This window comes from Botrytis deweyae (assembly GCF_014898535.1).
Source record: "Botrytis deweyae strain B1 chromosome Unknown BDEW_017, whole genome shotgun sequence".
In the NCBI taxonomy this organism is placed as follows: domain Eukaryota; kingdom Fungi; phylum Ascomycota; class Leotiomycetes; order Helotiales; family Sclerotiniaceae; genus Botrytis; species Botrytis deweyae.
Window position 1 is genome coordinate 703,521 of NW_024066224.1, and position 16,296 is coordinate 719,816.

The following is a 16,296-nucleotide window of genomic DNA, read 5'->3' on the forward strand; positions in this document are numbered from 1 at the left end:
GGTACAAGGTATATTGCATCATTAAATCAACAAATACACCGTTCATTCCACCCTACAAGCATATGAACCATCCAAACCCTCTCCCTTCACTTCTCATGATAATCCAACTTCTTCAAAAAATCCCAAGTTTTCTTCAATTTCCCCCCAACATCCACACCATCTTCTCTTCCCCTCCCCCTCCCTCTTCTATCTCTCCCCTTCCCGTTTCTATCTCTTCCACCCCTCTCACCCCTTCCACCTTGTTTCCCTCCTCTCGATCTCTCCTTTCCTTTCCCACTTTCTTTTCCACTTCCACCTCTACTCTTATCACCCTCTCCCTCTCCCCGTCGCTTTCTCTCTTTCTTTTCCTGGACTGGAGACGGAGACGGAGGCGCTAAACTTTCAGCATCACTCTCCATTTCCCCGTCTTCATTTGCACCTGGATGATTTTCCTCTCCTCCTTCCTCCCCATCACTTTCTTCACCATCAGAACCGGAATCAGTCTCTGGATCTTCTTCCGGTCCCGACTCATCATCACTACCACTCTCACTATCACTATCGTGCTCTTCTCTCATTTGCTCTTGCTCATTTTCCTGCTCAAAGGGTGACTGTCCTGACGGACTTGGACCCGTTTCATCATGGGGCTGTGGATGTACTGATTCTGGCGGACTTGTAGGTACAGGAAATTGTTCCTTCTTGCGTGATTTCTCCACGTGAGGTTTCTCAACATGATGATTCTTCTCCTTTGATTTTATTTCTCCGCGAACATCTCTTTGGCTTTCTTCCACTCCCTTATGGGGCCGAGATTTTTGGGTCTCAGGCTTATGTCTTCGAGATTGTTCTGGTATGTTAGCTGACGGCTGAGGTTGGTGTGGTGTGCGAGGCGCCGGTTGTTGTTGCTGTTGTTCTTGTTGTTGCTCAGGACGTCCATAAGGATTGTTGGACATATCACCCGGTCTAATGTATTGATTATGTCCCGGAGCTTGTGGTGGCATATGAGGGTTATGTGGTATATCACCTGGTCTTTGATATGGATTATGCATTTGCATATGCGCTGCAGGTGCAGGTGCTGGTGCTGGTCCAGGAAGCTGGGGTTGCCTATTTTGATATTGGCTATGAACCGGGGGCGTGTGCATTTGCATCTGATTTTGTCCCATGTAGGGATTTGGCGCTGCATAGTTTGGATTTTGTGAAGCATAATTTGGACTCGGTGCACCATAGTTAAATTCTGCTACCCCTCTAGCATTCATATGGGCTTGGGGTGGGGCTGCTACAGGCGCAGGAGTAGATGCAGGCGGAGGAGGAGGGGGAACTTGCATATTTCCCATCCCCGCTCTAGGATCCATCCCGATTTGACCTTGAGGTCCTGGGCCCCCAAAGTTCGATTGCATATCATCTTCTCTCGCAACCAAATCATCATCATAAGTTCCGAATCCACTATCAAGATCGCTGTCATCATCACTATCACTTTCTCCATCCATACCTCTTTGATGATTATATCCATCTTCATCATCACTTCCTGATTCGCCATCTGAAGCTGAGTCTGCTTCTGATTCCGAGCCCGAGTCTGATCCGGATTCTGAATCACTTTCTGAATAGGATCGTCTGTGGCCTCTAGACGGTGGAGCTTTATTTCTTGGGCCTTCGGATTTCGAATCTTTACCTCTCAGATCTTGACCTCCTCGCTTACCATTCTCTCCTCGTGCATCTCTTCCATCCTGGCCATAACTCACTCCAGTCCCACCCACACCTCTGGCTGAATTTAGTGGCGACGGGAAACTAGGCGGTCTCATCCCACTTCTCGCCGGCACTACAGGAGGTGGCGTACCCCTCATCTGTTGCTGATGTGGAGAAGGTTGACGCATAGCTTGCTCATGAAATTGATTACCTCTTGCATCATATCTCTGAGCACCTGGATAACTAGGAGGCGAAGCTTGTGGAACTTGTGGCGCATAATTCATTCCGGATCGTAACTGTGGTTGAGATTGCAAAGGACCGAAATTCGCTTGTGGACCCCGTGGTTGATAAGGGGGGAATTGTGTTCGTTGTTGTGGAGGAGCCCAGGAACTTTGAATCTGAGGCATAGGAGGATGATGAGATGGAGAAGGTGTTCTAGCACTAGCCATCGCTGAGAATGGCGAAAAGGCATTGTGAGGAGCAGTAGCCACACCAGGCGTCAGACTTGGCGGAAGAAAAAGTTCGGATTTCCCACGCGTAGTCGGTATAGGAGGGACTTCTAATTCTACAGGATCACGTTCACATGCAAGTTCGAAGCGAGTAGAGCGAGGTCGTGAGAGTTGTTGGGGTGTTGAGGGTATGGGAGCATAGGGTGGTGGGTTTGGCGGCTCACTATTGTCTGTTGCTAGTTCTGCTGCATCTTCGGGGATGGAGGGAAAGGCTGTTGCAGCGGATTTGGCGGAATGGGCGGCTGGGTATGCACTATCTAGCTCTTGAGGCGGCATGTCACTTGGATTGGTTGGGTAACCATTTTGAGGTGCGTAATTGTGCTGACCCATGTAAGCGCGATCGTCATTGGGAAGATAGCTGTAAGAATCCTGTGGAGTTTCCATGTACTGGTTATTCGCAGAATAAGAATTCTCGTTTGCAGGATGATTAATGTTTGTTGGATGTTGAGGATGATCATCAGCAGATTCGCGAACAGAATCTTGATGATCAAGCTCAGATGCTACTGCTGTAGATGAGCGCCTCGAACCTGCGGCAGAAGAATTATCAGGCCCCTCTTCATCTTCACTTCCCTCATCGGATTCTGCATCCGAATTAGAGCGAGTATCAGCATCAGGGTCTTCTTGATCAGAGCCATCTTCATTCTCGCTTTCACCATCAGGATCATCACCACTATTTTCCCCATCTGAACCAACCGCAGTGCTTTCATCATCTTGTCCATCTTCAAAAGGATCCTTTGTCGATGAAGGACTACCAGGATCTGCACCGCTGGTGACTGATTTTGCATCTTCATCTTCTGGACCTTGATCTGGTTCGGATTTTTGCTTTCCATTGTCTTTCTGATCTTCCATTTGAATCCATTCTTCTTGTCCAACACCATTCCACCAGTCTACAACACTTTTCCACCAAGCAGCACAGCCATTTTCACAACACCCGCACCCATCATCATCGCCTATATATGGCTCTTCGTTATTAGCTCCACTCGAAGGTGGCTGTCCACCATTGTTAGGCCCTCTAGACTTTCCTTTTGGGCCTCTCCTTCTGACACCTCCACTACCGGGTCTAGACCTAGCTCCAGGACCAGGACTTCTGGGAGAGCTAGGCCCTGGAGAATATCTGCCAGATTGAAGACTTCCGCGAGGTGGAGGGCTCAGCGATCGAGATCTTCCAGACATTGCAGGACTTGGAGGTCCGCTGCCCATTGGCGAGCGATATGAAGAGCCTCCCATCGGAGATCTCTCTTGAGGCGAACCAACATAAGATCCACTTGCCATAGAACCTCTACGTGATCCTATTGGAGATCCCATTTGGGAGCCCACGGGAGACTCCGCTGCAGATCCCATTGGGGAATCTGGACGGCTACCTGGAGATTGAGGAGGTGATTCCACGGGTGATTCTCCAGGAGACCCTGATGAGCCGCCTGGTGACTCAATAGGAGAGCCTTCAGGAGAACCTCCAGGTGACCCTCCAGGCGACATTCCTGGTGAAGCACCTGCTATTGAATTGCCCGGCGACAAACTACCTGGAGGTCCACGAGGTGAGCCACCACCTGACATCGGCGATGATGGACCCGGAGATCTGCCACCAGGAGGTCCTCTCGACATTGGCGATGAGCCGCCCATAGGAGAACGACCACCCATAGGAGAGTGTCCACCCATAGGAGAACGACCACCTACAGGAGAACGACCACCCATAGGAGAACGACCACCTACAGGAGAACGACTACCCATAGGAGAACGACTACCCATAGGAGAACGACTACCCATAGGAGAACGACCCCCACCCGGTGATCTACCCCCAGAGTATCCACCACCTGGAGATCCTCCCGACATAGGCGACGAACCACCCATAGGTGATCGACCGCCACCCGGAGAACTATAACCAGGAGCATTTAATGGTGGCAAATTTCTCCTAGGAGAACTATCTCTACCAGATGGTCCCCTACCACCCGATGATGGCGGCCCTCTTCCAGGAGGAGGCCCCCTACCACGAGAAGACGACGGTGGTTGAGATCTAAACGGTGCACCACCTGAGCCGCCTCCTGGCGGTCTCGAATGACCAGCTGGAGGTGCAGGACGGCGTGGAGAGATGGAGCGACGATTATTTGATCTAGGATCTGATCGATCAGGAGCGCCATATCCAGGGGGTCGCATTTGTCGACGATCATCTGAATTAGATTGAGGGGGATCCCGTCCATTCGAGCGAGATTGTGGAGGATAATTTGACATGGATCTGCGATCAGGTGCTCTTCCAGGTGGTCTACCGCCAGTGGCAGGATTCATTTTTCCATCACGTCCGGGTAGTCCGGTAGGTCGAGATCTGCCTGGTAAACTTGTTTCGGTAGACAGTGAACGGGGATCATGTCCTGCTCTGTCTAACGGGCGTCCTCTATCGTCAATACCTGGCATGGAACGCCCATTGCTTAAATCTCCAGGACGACCACGAATTTCATCAGGAGGGATGCCACGTCTAGAAGTTCCATCGGTTGGATCGTCTCTTCGACCTGTTGGAGGTGGAAGATTTCTTGCATCCTGTGGCGCACCTCTTCCTTTCTGGCCGCGTCTTCCATCAATGGGGTCATTTTCTTCCCAATCTGGACCGTAATCTTGTCCTCTATCGTTAAGTGCTCTATCAGGAGATTGAGGCCGAGATCGAGAGTTTCCAGCTCGATCATCGCCTTTTCGTAGGTTATCGTTTCTTCTAAGAGCGTCTTCTTTGCGTGATGCGATCTCCCGCGGGACTCCTGTATTATTCCTATCCCGTTGCTTACCTCTATCCGAAGAATCACCTATCGGAATCGGAACGGGGACACCGGTAGTAGAAGCTTTTGAGATATCGTCGCCATCCTTGCGATGATTCATATTTCGCTTGGTAGGTGAATGTGGCAACAAACTTATCCCTGGTCTGCCTGTCCGATCATCTCCCCTATCTCGTTCTATATCTGCACGTGAAGATCCCAATGGTATTTCCCCTTCTTCTCTTCGTCTTGCAGGGTTGTCTCTCTCGTGGCGATCTTTGGTACCACGAAGTTGGTCCACTGGTAGAGGACCACCTCTTCGTGGATTATTCCTAGCATCTTGCAACCGTCTGTTTTCTGCTTCTCTTGCTCTGGTTGGGGAATTTGGATCATCCTCTAATCCATCTGAATCATGAGACGACCCCTTTGGCTTTTGCCGTCTTGTATTTTCAGGAACATCAAGGTTACGTAGTTTGGGTCTTTTACTTGTAGCTTCCGAGCCATTTGGTACAGAGCTAGAACCAGATGCAGTTGGGGGTGCAGAGCGTGCGTTGGATGCTGTTGGCGCCTTGGAGTGTGGTTTGCTAGGCTCTCTATGTCCATGCGGTGGTTTGCGTGAGCTCTCATCCTCGCCTCTACCTTTCCTTCTCCCGTGCTTGTTACTTCTTCCATCTCTGTCTTGTGGCGAATCAAACAAGGAATCTTTGAAATTATCCATGAAGTCTTCTATAGATTCTGGACGTAGTTTCCCAATATCTTTAACCTCTGAATTAGTGTCCACATTGAGCATTTGTATATAATTAACCAACATGGGCGCATCGAATCGAGTGTCCTTTGCAACGTCGACCTGGAGGGGTTTAAATTTCACTCCCCTTATCGATGGAGGTTGGGTTGAGCTGGCATGAAGAATCCCACACTCTGACAAGTCCAAGTCTTTTCTCAAAGGCGTCACTAAGAGGCATGTACAATGAGTTCCAATATCGTCCGGACCTTCCTGGGCTTCCCTTATGACCAGAAAATGCTGACTCGATATTCCATCTTCATCTTCAAACGCTGTGCTGAATGCCCGACCTTTTGTGAAGAATTGCTTGCTGTGAGTTCGATATCTGTCCCCTCCGTTCCTTCTGTCTGTATGTCTCGTTTGCTGATCTGCCATCCGTCCTATGTTCAATAATTTAGCATGATTGTTTTTGCTTTCAAATCGAGGAATCATACCATGACGATCACGTCTTGCATTACCAACACCCATAGGCAGCGATCTATCATTCCGGGTCCCAGCTGGACCTGAAACCTTCCCTATGAATTTATTAGATATGTTAAATGACAAATTGAAATCTCAAGACACTCATACTTTTGTCTTCAGCGGGCAATGCCCTTCCCTGCCCTCTGGATCTATCCATATTGAAGATTCGTAGAACAATATATATGTAGTAAATATACAGAGAAATCACATATAAAATACTAGAAGAAAAAGAAAAATAACCAGAAATCTAACCTCACAGTGCATACCTACCCAACGACGAGGAAACACAACACGAAAAACATTACACAGAACGGGATACTCACTCCCATGATTTCCCCAAGCGGAGACATATGCAAAATTTAAAATTACATCCCAACAAGAAATTTGACCGCATCGCCTCAATATCAAGGTCACGATGAGGTCAAATCGAGGTCGGCTCTTGCGGCTCGAGCATTGGCGCGCGGTAAAGTTTGTTTAATACACAAATCAACGAAACTCCCGAAAACGGAAAACATATTTATTCATACTCATGAATGACAGGGTTTCAATTGAAGAATTACTGAATAGAAGCACTATCGTATCATAGAATAGATAATCCTCTTCTCCAAAAAACCACATTAACTATCTTCATGACCGGTAGCATTCCTCACGATCCGCGAAAGGCACTCACTCGATGCGCGCCGTATGGATGGCCACTTAGCCACGAGGGAACTGGGTCTAGACCATATTCCGCCATCTATGACAATTTCAGAATATTCCATCGCGGGAACTCATTCATTTTCTCGTGATAAAGTGGGTTGCGCAGTTGAAATGGTAACTTACCTAGATGTTTCTAATATGTATAGGTATTGTATGATGTGTGTTAGCCTAGGTATGGAAAACAAATTTCTCGGTACGAGGTTTCCCTGCGCTCACAACATTGCAATGCCTCTATCGTACATCAGCGAAATAACAGACGGGAGGGGTTTAACTATCTAGAAGGAAATGGGGGGTTTTTATGTCCGTAGTGTAATGGATGTAGAACCGGTATATAGCCAATTAAATGCTCTTATCTGATTCAAAAAAAAAGCTATTAATCAATAAATTAAATACTACAACAGATATAAAAAACCTATAAATACAATAAATTCTACAAATATAGAATAGATACAATTTTTGAAATTCTAAATACTAACTAATATCTGAACTTAAGGCTATTCAGAATAATAGAATACAAAAAGTTCAATCAATTATCAACTATATACTAATTATTACACCCCCCTTATACCTCATATAATACTATTAGAATAAACTTTGACTAATTCGAATTATTCTGAATTCAAAAATCCGAATTGTATTGATTTTGAAGCTCTATAATAATAGCGAGTAAATGTCAATTAGTTTAATATAACTTTTATATATTATCCTATCAATATTACACAGCAATTAGTTAAGAGGAGGAAGAGGCATGTGAGAGGTTTAGATGTGACTATATAAAGCCTTAAATCCAAGGCACATCAGATTAATCCCTGTAAACTGTTATATTCTTCAACCACTTTTATTTATTTCAGCATTTTTATTTAATCTGAATTCTTTTATACTAGTTGAATCAATCTAAGCTAAATCGACTTTATATTTATTATACATCCAATTTAAAACTTGCATCCATTGTAGACTAGATTCTATATTGTAGAGGGTATTGTAACTATTATATATGCCCCCCATTTCCTATACGGTAGGTAGGTAACTTTCAAAAGAATTCAACAATTCTCATCTTTTTTTAATATAATATCAAAAATATCAAAAAATAAAAATAAAATTCTCATAATCAATATAAAAAGAACTTAAAATTTTTATTTAATCTTTTCTGATTTTGATTTTTGATATTTAATCTAAAAGTAACACAATTTATATTTATAATCTATTAAAAAAGTCCTTTGAATACCTAGGTACCTACCTAGTAATCAAATTCCGCCTGTTTTTTCTTCTACGAACACCTAGTTTGCTTAGGTGTTTTACCTAGTATCTATCTAGTATCTTAGATATATTACCGAAATCACAGATAGGAATTACATACATACATGTAACCACTCTCCACTACCTACCTAGTATCTAAAAGAACTCGAAAAGTAACATTTCGAATTGAAAAAAAAAAAAAAAAAAAAAACCACAAGAACTGCCATACCATCCCAATGATATCCCCCATCCCCCTCCCCATCTCCCTCCCCTTCTCCAAAATCAAGACAGTATCAATCAATCAATCAATCAATCAATCAATCAATCAATCAATCAATCAATCAATCAATCAATCAATCAATCAATCAATCAATCAATCAATCAATCAATCAATCAATCAATCAATCAATCAATCAATCAATCAATCAATCAATCAATCAATCAATCAATCAATCAATCAATCAATCAATCAATCAATCAATCAATCAATCAATCAATCAATCAATCAATCCATCCATCAATAATAATATAACTTCCCATATGCGATTTACCTACCTATCTACCTACCTACCTACCTACTACCTACTCTACTTCCATTCCACTCTTCATCTAGTATGAGAAAATACTCGAATGCTGCAATACCTCTCTATTACTACTACTATCAATTTCAAATGCGAGTAATAGTTTTATTCGAGAGTCATTACTTGTGTATCGAGTGCATGTCTCAATGAAGATACAATATGCATACTACACACAAATTTCGCAAACATTTCCCCTCGTCTAGCTAGTAATAACATCAATACGCATATACAAGTCACAGAGCAATCACTCAATCCAAAGTCAATCAGTCATATAAATGAATATGATAATAATCTCATTTCTATCAAAAGTATTTCTGTCTGGTCATGTATCTTACGTATCTTTCCTCTCTAGAATCTCTTCCAATACCATTTGTCATGCTATCAATCCATCGACTTGTCTCTCATCTCCCCCTTCCCTTCACTATGCACCATCCACCATCCTCCCATTCTCTGGATTCAATATCCATTTCCTCCCAATCAATTCAATACCCATCCAATTCAGATAGAACCCCAAGTAGAAACCCCAATTTGATTCAATTCAACTCCCATCCAGCCAAATCAAATGAAAATAAACTCAAGATCCATCCATACCAACCATCCAAATCAGCTACTGTAAAACGCAAGATCGGTTTCCATCTGCTATCTCTCCCAGAAAGAAAAAAATCATGATAAAAATATCCCCGGTCAGTCCCGTCCCGGTGTAACGGTCGACCACCCGTCGAGATCTAAGAAACCCCATCCATCCATCATATTCCACATCCACCAAGCAATTCAATCAAACCCGACCTTTCCATCTTGGAATTCCCCCACACATTAACTACTACTCATCAATTCATCAAGAAAGGAAAAAAAATTGTTGAGGAAAAACAGCAAGTCTGAAAACGTTCGTAAGACTGATTTGGAAAAATGCTAAAAAAGCGCCAACGATAAAAAAAATGCAAATATGCTAATGCCGGGAATTTAAAAGGTTATGAAATGGGACTGTCATTCTGTCCACTGCTTATACGTGATATTTAATGACTGTTATAGCCATAATCATCAGAAGACCAGTCCATTGTCATGTTCATGTTTTGATGCAATTGTTGGTGATGTTGTTGAGGTTGTTGATGGTTTTGATAGTGGTTTTGTGGTAAGTGGTTGCCAGTACCAGCAGCAGAATTAGCAGCGGTTTGTGCATAGAATGCAATCAAATCCTCGGGAAGAATTCCAGGAAATCCAAGTGGTGCTTGAGGAATGATTTCACCAAAGAGTGGAGCAGGGTTGCTATTTTGTCTTTGTTGAGGTGCAGAAAAGAGTTGGAAATCTTGAACACCATTGGTGGTCATGCGAGTGTTATTTGGAACAAAGTCTTCAAATCCCTCATCAAAATCTTGCATAGATTTTGGTGTGTAAAGCATGGTATTACCTTCACCGATAGGCGAAATGTGTGCCATTGATTGTGGGTGTTGTTGGGGTTGGTGTTGTTGATGTTGAGTTTGATATGTGACACCCGATGTCTCGAATGCCATGGCATTTTGACCCATGATATCTTGGTAGATTTGGTGATTAGATGGAATCTGAATTTGGGCTGGGGCGCTGTAAAGATCAGTTTGCTCATAAGCTGCCCATTCATCGTTTGGTGGGTAAGCTTGCATAGTCTCTTGGAATTGATCTTGAGCACCAAGAACAGATGTGGAGTTGAAAGGAGAATTTGCATCAAATGGCGATTGTCCATCAGGAGAGAAGGAGTTATCCGTGATGGGAGAATATTCCATGTTCAATGATTGTGGGGGTTGGAACAAGTTCATTTCAGCAGGGTATGCTGGGCCAAAGAAGTCCATGCTATGGTTGGTGGTGTATAATGAAGTATTCTCATAGAGCATCTCATCATCAGCAATGAGTGGAGATTCAAGGTTAGAATCGCTGCCTGGAGTATGAATGATAGTATTTTGGGGAGTAGGAAGACCATTGGGAATGACAGCAGGTGCAGCAGGTCTGTTCTTTCCGTTGTTCTTCGATCTAATATACTCCCAGCCGTGGGCTTTCTCCATGTGTTGCTTGCAATTCGACTCACGTTTTGATCGGTATGGGCAAGGCTTGAAGTGACACTCGAATAGTGGAGGAGCGGCTGAATGCTTGTCATTTTGATGACGGTCCATCTCTTTCTCGGTTGGCCAACCATATTCATGATATTTGCACGAAGTAACGGGACATTTCCAGGGGCGGGAATGGGTCTTCTCGTGTTTGGTCAAGTCACATGGACGCTTGAATGACTTGTCACATCCCTTTTCGCGACAAAATTTAGGGGCGAGCTCAGCAGCAGAAGCATCCTTCTTACGACGTGCCATGGATCTCATCACTGATTCTTCATCTTCAGCTTCTTCGCTCAAGGAGCGCTTGAATCTCATCGACTTGTTGTCATCATCATCCATGTCAACCGGTTGGCCGGTGGCAATGGAAATGGCCTTGCCAGTTTTCTTGTTGATGCGGACAAGTTCAGCGGGTCGACCATTTCTGGTCAGACCACCGTGAAGCTTGACCTCATCTGATCTAAATGGCCAACTGATTAGCAAATTTTCAAACTTCACATTGGAGTACGAAGAAACCTGGGGGACATACGGGTGAGCATCCATCTCGCTAATCGTTTCTCCTTTCTCTTCCTTCTCCTTAGCTTCTCGGACCTGTTCAGCGTATTGCTTAATCTGTTCGACGAGATCGACAAAGTATCCGTTAGTATATGGGCGGTCGTTTGGTCGCGTTTGTTCGCGTTCATTAACAAGTTCGACGGTAGCTTGGATGCAGTGAATCGATTCCAGACAAAAGTCGAGGTACAAGGAGGCGCTCTTTGTGTACTTCTTCAATTGCAAGAACCAGTGAGTAAACTCCCAACCAACATCAATATGGATTTCACTTACAGGTGCGGTAAAAATTAAAGTCTTCTCCAGGTCGCGGAGAGATACGATTTCCTTCTGATGAATTCGTCTGGGACAGTCTTGGAGGAGGGGATGCAAGTCTTTGAAAGACTCCTTTGCTAGGAGTGGCTTCAAGATATGCTCTTGAATGCGAGCGGTAGTGCGAGCACTAAGTCTAGGAAGGCTTTTGATGGTTGTAGATGGAGCAGCAGCCGATCTAGTGATAGTGGATGGCTTGGTAGATTTGGAGACATTGTCATCGGTGGTTACTTTCTTGTCTGATGATGATGATCCGATGGATGATCCAAGACCGCTGTCCGCATATCTGGGTGTGGTGCGACGGGGACGTGTTGATCGTCTCACAGAAGATTGTTCTGATGGCATAACTCCGTCCATCAATTCGGTATTGTATGATTTGGTCGAGGGGTTCTCAACGTTGACGACACCACGAGGAACAGGATCAGACTCGTCACGGAAGCGACGACGTGAAGTAGAAGATGAATGATTGCCGGCAGCAGTAAGCTCAAATGATTCTATGACATCGGCAGCACGACGCTTGTGTGATTCGACGGCGAAATCTTCAAGATTGGACAATGAACGTTCGAGAGCTGAGAGATTGAATGCACCGTCGACTTCGTTTGAAGGAGAAGAAGGTGAGTGGAAAGTGGCACCTTTGCGAAGGGAAGCCATAGTTGTATTAACGGTTGGCCGGCTTGACGTATTCGCAAGAAGAGTCACAGCAGTAGATGTGGTCTTTGAAGTTCTTCGGGGATGTGTGAACGACATCCTGAGTGGTCAGGTCTTGTGAACTTGCGAATTGTTCGAGGACTAGGGTGAGATTGATTAGCCCTGGGAATCTTTTATTCCATGCAAGAAATGTGAGTCACAAATGAGAATGAATCGATGCGTGTCGGGGTGTGGGTGTGGTATAAACGGAGATAAAGTGTATGTAAGAGGTGAAAGTAGGTAGCTTCGGTGTGGGAAAGAAGATGGATGTATGGCTCAGATTAACCAATCCATATGAATTGACTTTCGGACCAATAATTGCTCAATCAAGCTCTTGCAGTGAGAAAGTGGATGGAGGAGGTAGGTAGGAGATCAAAGTACGGGGAAAGAATGAATCAAAGCGTACAGATAAGTAGATGGATGTGTAGTTTGGCGGCACAAATATCACTTTTCGAGGCTGAGAGCCTTTCTCGACGTTGGTTCAAAACAACCTAGCAAATCAAACTCAGAAAAGACGACAATGAGGTTCGTGTCGACTACTCCGACTTCTATTTAGTATGGCGATGTTTGTTTTCCCTTGATCGGTCGAAGCTCTGGTTCATGAAAGATCTCTTGATGGCAGTGCTAAGATGGAGGGAAGAGAGAAGCGCGAAAGGTCGGGATAGAAGAGGGTCAAGATTAAGGTTTAAGGTGTGGAGGTGAGGTTGTTGCCTAGAAGGGTTGAATTGGATTTGACGAATGAGGTATAAGATTTTATCAATTTGATAATTATGGGATGGAGAGATGAAGGGAATCGTGAATCAAACAAGCACAACCACAATGACACCGGTCGTGTGTATTGTTTGGGTTAATGTTAATAAGTCGAGGTTGAACGCGTTAGTAAGATTCGTGGCCGGTGAGGAATTAAATAACGGGAACTGGTTTGTAAGAGGTCGATGAAACTTGGCGTGTACCTAGTAGGTACTAGGTGGGTGGTATTGAGAGAGATGGAAGAGAGAGAGAGAGAGAGAGAGAGGAAAGAAAAAGAGTGAGAGTTGAGTGTGAGTTGAGTGAGTGAGTGAGAGTGAGGTGAAAGATGATACGAAATTTAGATTTGGAGGTTGATTAGCCCAGAGATCCGCCTCGTCCGTCGATTCATTAAAGCGGCCATGGATTTCTAGGCAACAGTGAGAATGGGCTTGTCACTTGTGTAGTTAGTTGTCGCTCAATGAGGAATCAACCAGGATGAGCCAAAATGAAGTTAGCTTGGTAATCCCATTTCAACCAGGGAAGGGGTCACTGTGTATGAGTGATGGAGTGAGGGAGTGAGGGTAATTGATTTGGAGGCGTGGCAATGGTAAGAATTGATATCATTTTTCATTTCATCCTTCACTCTTTCCCTCTTTCCCTCTGCTGTGCTATTTTTATATGCGTCAATTGAAGGATGAACCTCTTACACATATACTCGTAGAAAGAATAGACATTTATTATGTAATTACTAGGTAGGTGTTGTATAGAATTAGATATATTACTATCACTACCTAGGTACTTGATGCTCAACAATGTTCAACACACTATCTATCATACATATCAAGGTCTCCTCCAAGGTTTCCAAAACTCAAACACCACAACACACCACAACATAACATCCAACACCCATCCATTTCCTCATTCTTCCCAGCAATTTTCCTCTTCGGCCCCCCTCGTACGATACCGAAACCGAGATGAAATCCCAGTTCCAACACTTGGAAACCTCATCACATCCCATTTTTCCTCCATGCAATCTCAAACATCTCCACGACGGCGTCTATCTACTAATCTAGGAAAGCTTAATTACCGATTGAATTTCAAAACAGCAATGAGAAATGGCTTCTGGGAGATATCATTTCCCGTCCCTTCCTATCGCGCTTGTATATCATACACATACACATACACATACATATTGTTAAGCTGTCAATTTGTTTAATAAATACCTCACTATAGTTAACATCTCAATTGCTACCCTCGCCATCTATTCCATCGCTAAACCCAATCAATCATGAAACATTCTTAACCCCAACCCTAACCCAACTCTCAAGACCCTTCCCGAATCTGTAGTCGCGATCCAGATTCCCCATGATTCCCAAGTCGAAATCTCACCCCCTTGATGCTCGCACCTCTCTCTCCCATTCGACAAACACATGGGCGCCGTCCATTGCTTCCCCGCAATGCAGACCCTGAAGTGAACATGGACTATGCTCTGGTGCTTCTGTCGGGTGGTGATTTGGGCGGCCAATAAATAGCCCTGCTGCCTTTGTGTGAGGTTATCTACATACATACATTTCCACCATGCACGGAATACCTACATAGAGAGATAGTTAATAAACCAACAACTCTGCAGTACCTATTCAACCGCACAGCTAAAAATACACATCATCAATCCAGCAGCAAGCACATAAGGATCCAATCGAGTCAAAATCCATGTGCCACACATCACCATCGGTAATTTCCCCTGAGTGGGAAAGTTCTCTAAAGACACATCTTCTCATTCTCATCCCCATTGAGTGTATGCCCAGCAATTCATACCCAGGTCGTCAGTCAATCTGTAACCAAAAGTGGCAGAATCCCCAGTGCAGTTGTAACCAGCCGGGTGGATTTATAAAATAAAACACAGTAAGAATCCAAATAAACGTGGGAACGGAACGCCATTATGATCACTCACAAGGGGGGCCCCGCCAGATTGTCTCTTCCCAACCACCCTTGTTGAAGTCTCGCGCTTAAACTGTTTGGTGGGAAGGCGATGCTATTTCCATCACTTAAGCCTTGGACATTTAAGCGTAAAAGATCCTTTGATTGTGAATCTACTTCGTATGATGTTGTTTCTTTGCTAATTTTTCAATCGTACTTTTTGATGAGATGTACTAGATATTCCCGCCAAAAATCATCTAATCACTTCTTTATCCAACTTTTCTAAACATATTCGTAGTGTGATCAATGTAACTTTCTCAACTTGGTATCAAGGGGACTCCACTCGAACCAAATTATCGTATGAAATTGATGTCAATTCATTGAAACGATTGTCGATCATTGCAAGCGAAAGCGAAGATAAGAAGGGGATATGTATTAATACTGTACCGTACAGCATTGATGAGTAAACCCCGAGCCCCGTTCCCACGGAAGAAACGGGAAATCCACCTGATCGAAGCTAAAAGAGCGTCCAGTCCAGTCTTCAAAAATAAGGTGCAAGGCTCAAAGCTTGTCCTTTCCCTTTCCGTCACCAGGGACTGACTGGGGGTGTGTGCAAGAATGAATCGTTTCCCCTTTCATGTTAGTCAGCTGCACGAGACAGACAGGTACAGGCACGGAGGATTGTTTGGGTACCGTACAGCAAACGGAGTAAGACGGGCGAATTATCACCCCGAGTCCACTTTAAACTCACCGAGTAGTCAAAGAGCCTCAATTTTGCACGGGAGAAACTGGAAAGTCTGGAAAAAACCGCAAATCTAAGCCACGCTCGCTGCTTCAAAGAGTCAAATAGACCTATCTACCTATCGAGAGCCAATAAAAGAACAAATGTCGTTGAACTTCGGTGGGCAGTTTCGACGACCGGTAGATCCCATGTACTTCCGTATCTAATCTTTCTTATTTTTCTCCTTCCGTCATGTAAGGTTATCAGAATCATCATATCTGGCAATCCCCCGCATAATCAATTTTCAATGCTGCTTGGAATGTGATGCTGCCAAAAACACCTTTTGGCCGAGCTCCTGAATTTCACATGGTCTCTTCGTCGTCAGCGAATCTTAGCGACTGACGAGTATAAATACGTTTGCAAAGATATCCATCGTCATCCTCTCTAGGTATCAATAATTGTACGCCGTCAAGATCGTAAGATTGATTAACAGCTTCCTATTTGGATATGCGAACCTTCATGTCTGCGTCGACACACGTCAACAGCAGATCCTACCTAGTACGTATCTTATGAATTGAGTTCCGTAGTGTGCACAGTGCTTGGTAAGCGAGGTAAGCTTCAACCTTGACATCGGAATCATCCAAAGTTTATCA

The 16,296-nt window shown here is 44.3% G+C and overlaps 2 protein-coding genes across 2 annotated transcripts; both read right to left on the bottom strand.

Moving 5' to 3' along the window:
• Positions 1–86: 86 nt before the first annotated feature.
• EAE98_007452 (uncharacterized protein) lies at positions 87–6,300 on the bottom strand (the record flags this gene model as incomplete). The annotated part of the gene is made up of 3 exons (XM_038955075.1): positions 87–6,061; positions 6,116–6,196; positions 6,252–6,300. 3 exons carry the CDS (start codon positions 6,298–6,300, stop codon positions 87–89), a joined length of 6,105 nt encoding a protein of 2,034 aa, XP_038808725.1.
• Positions 6,301–9,672: 3,372 nt separating this feature from the next.
• EAE98_007453 (uncharacterized protein) lies at positions 9,673–12,336 on the bottom strand (the record flags this gene model as incomplete). Its single annotated transcript, XM_038955076.1, has 3 exons — positions 9,673–11,188; positions 11,258–11,493; positions 11,554–12,336. 3 exons carry the CDS (start codon positions 12,334–12,336, stop codon positions 9,673–9,675), a joined length of 2,535 nt encoding a protein of 844 aa, XP_038808726.1.
• Between the last annotated feature and the right edge of the window lie 3,960 nt (positions 12,337–16,296).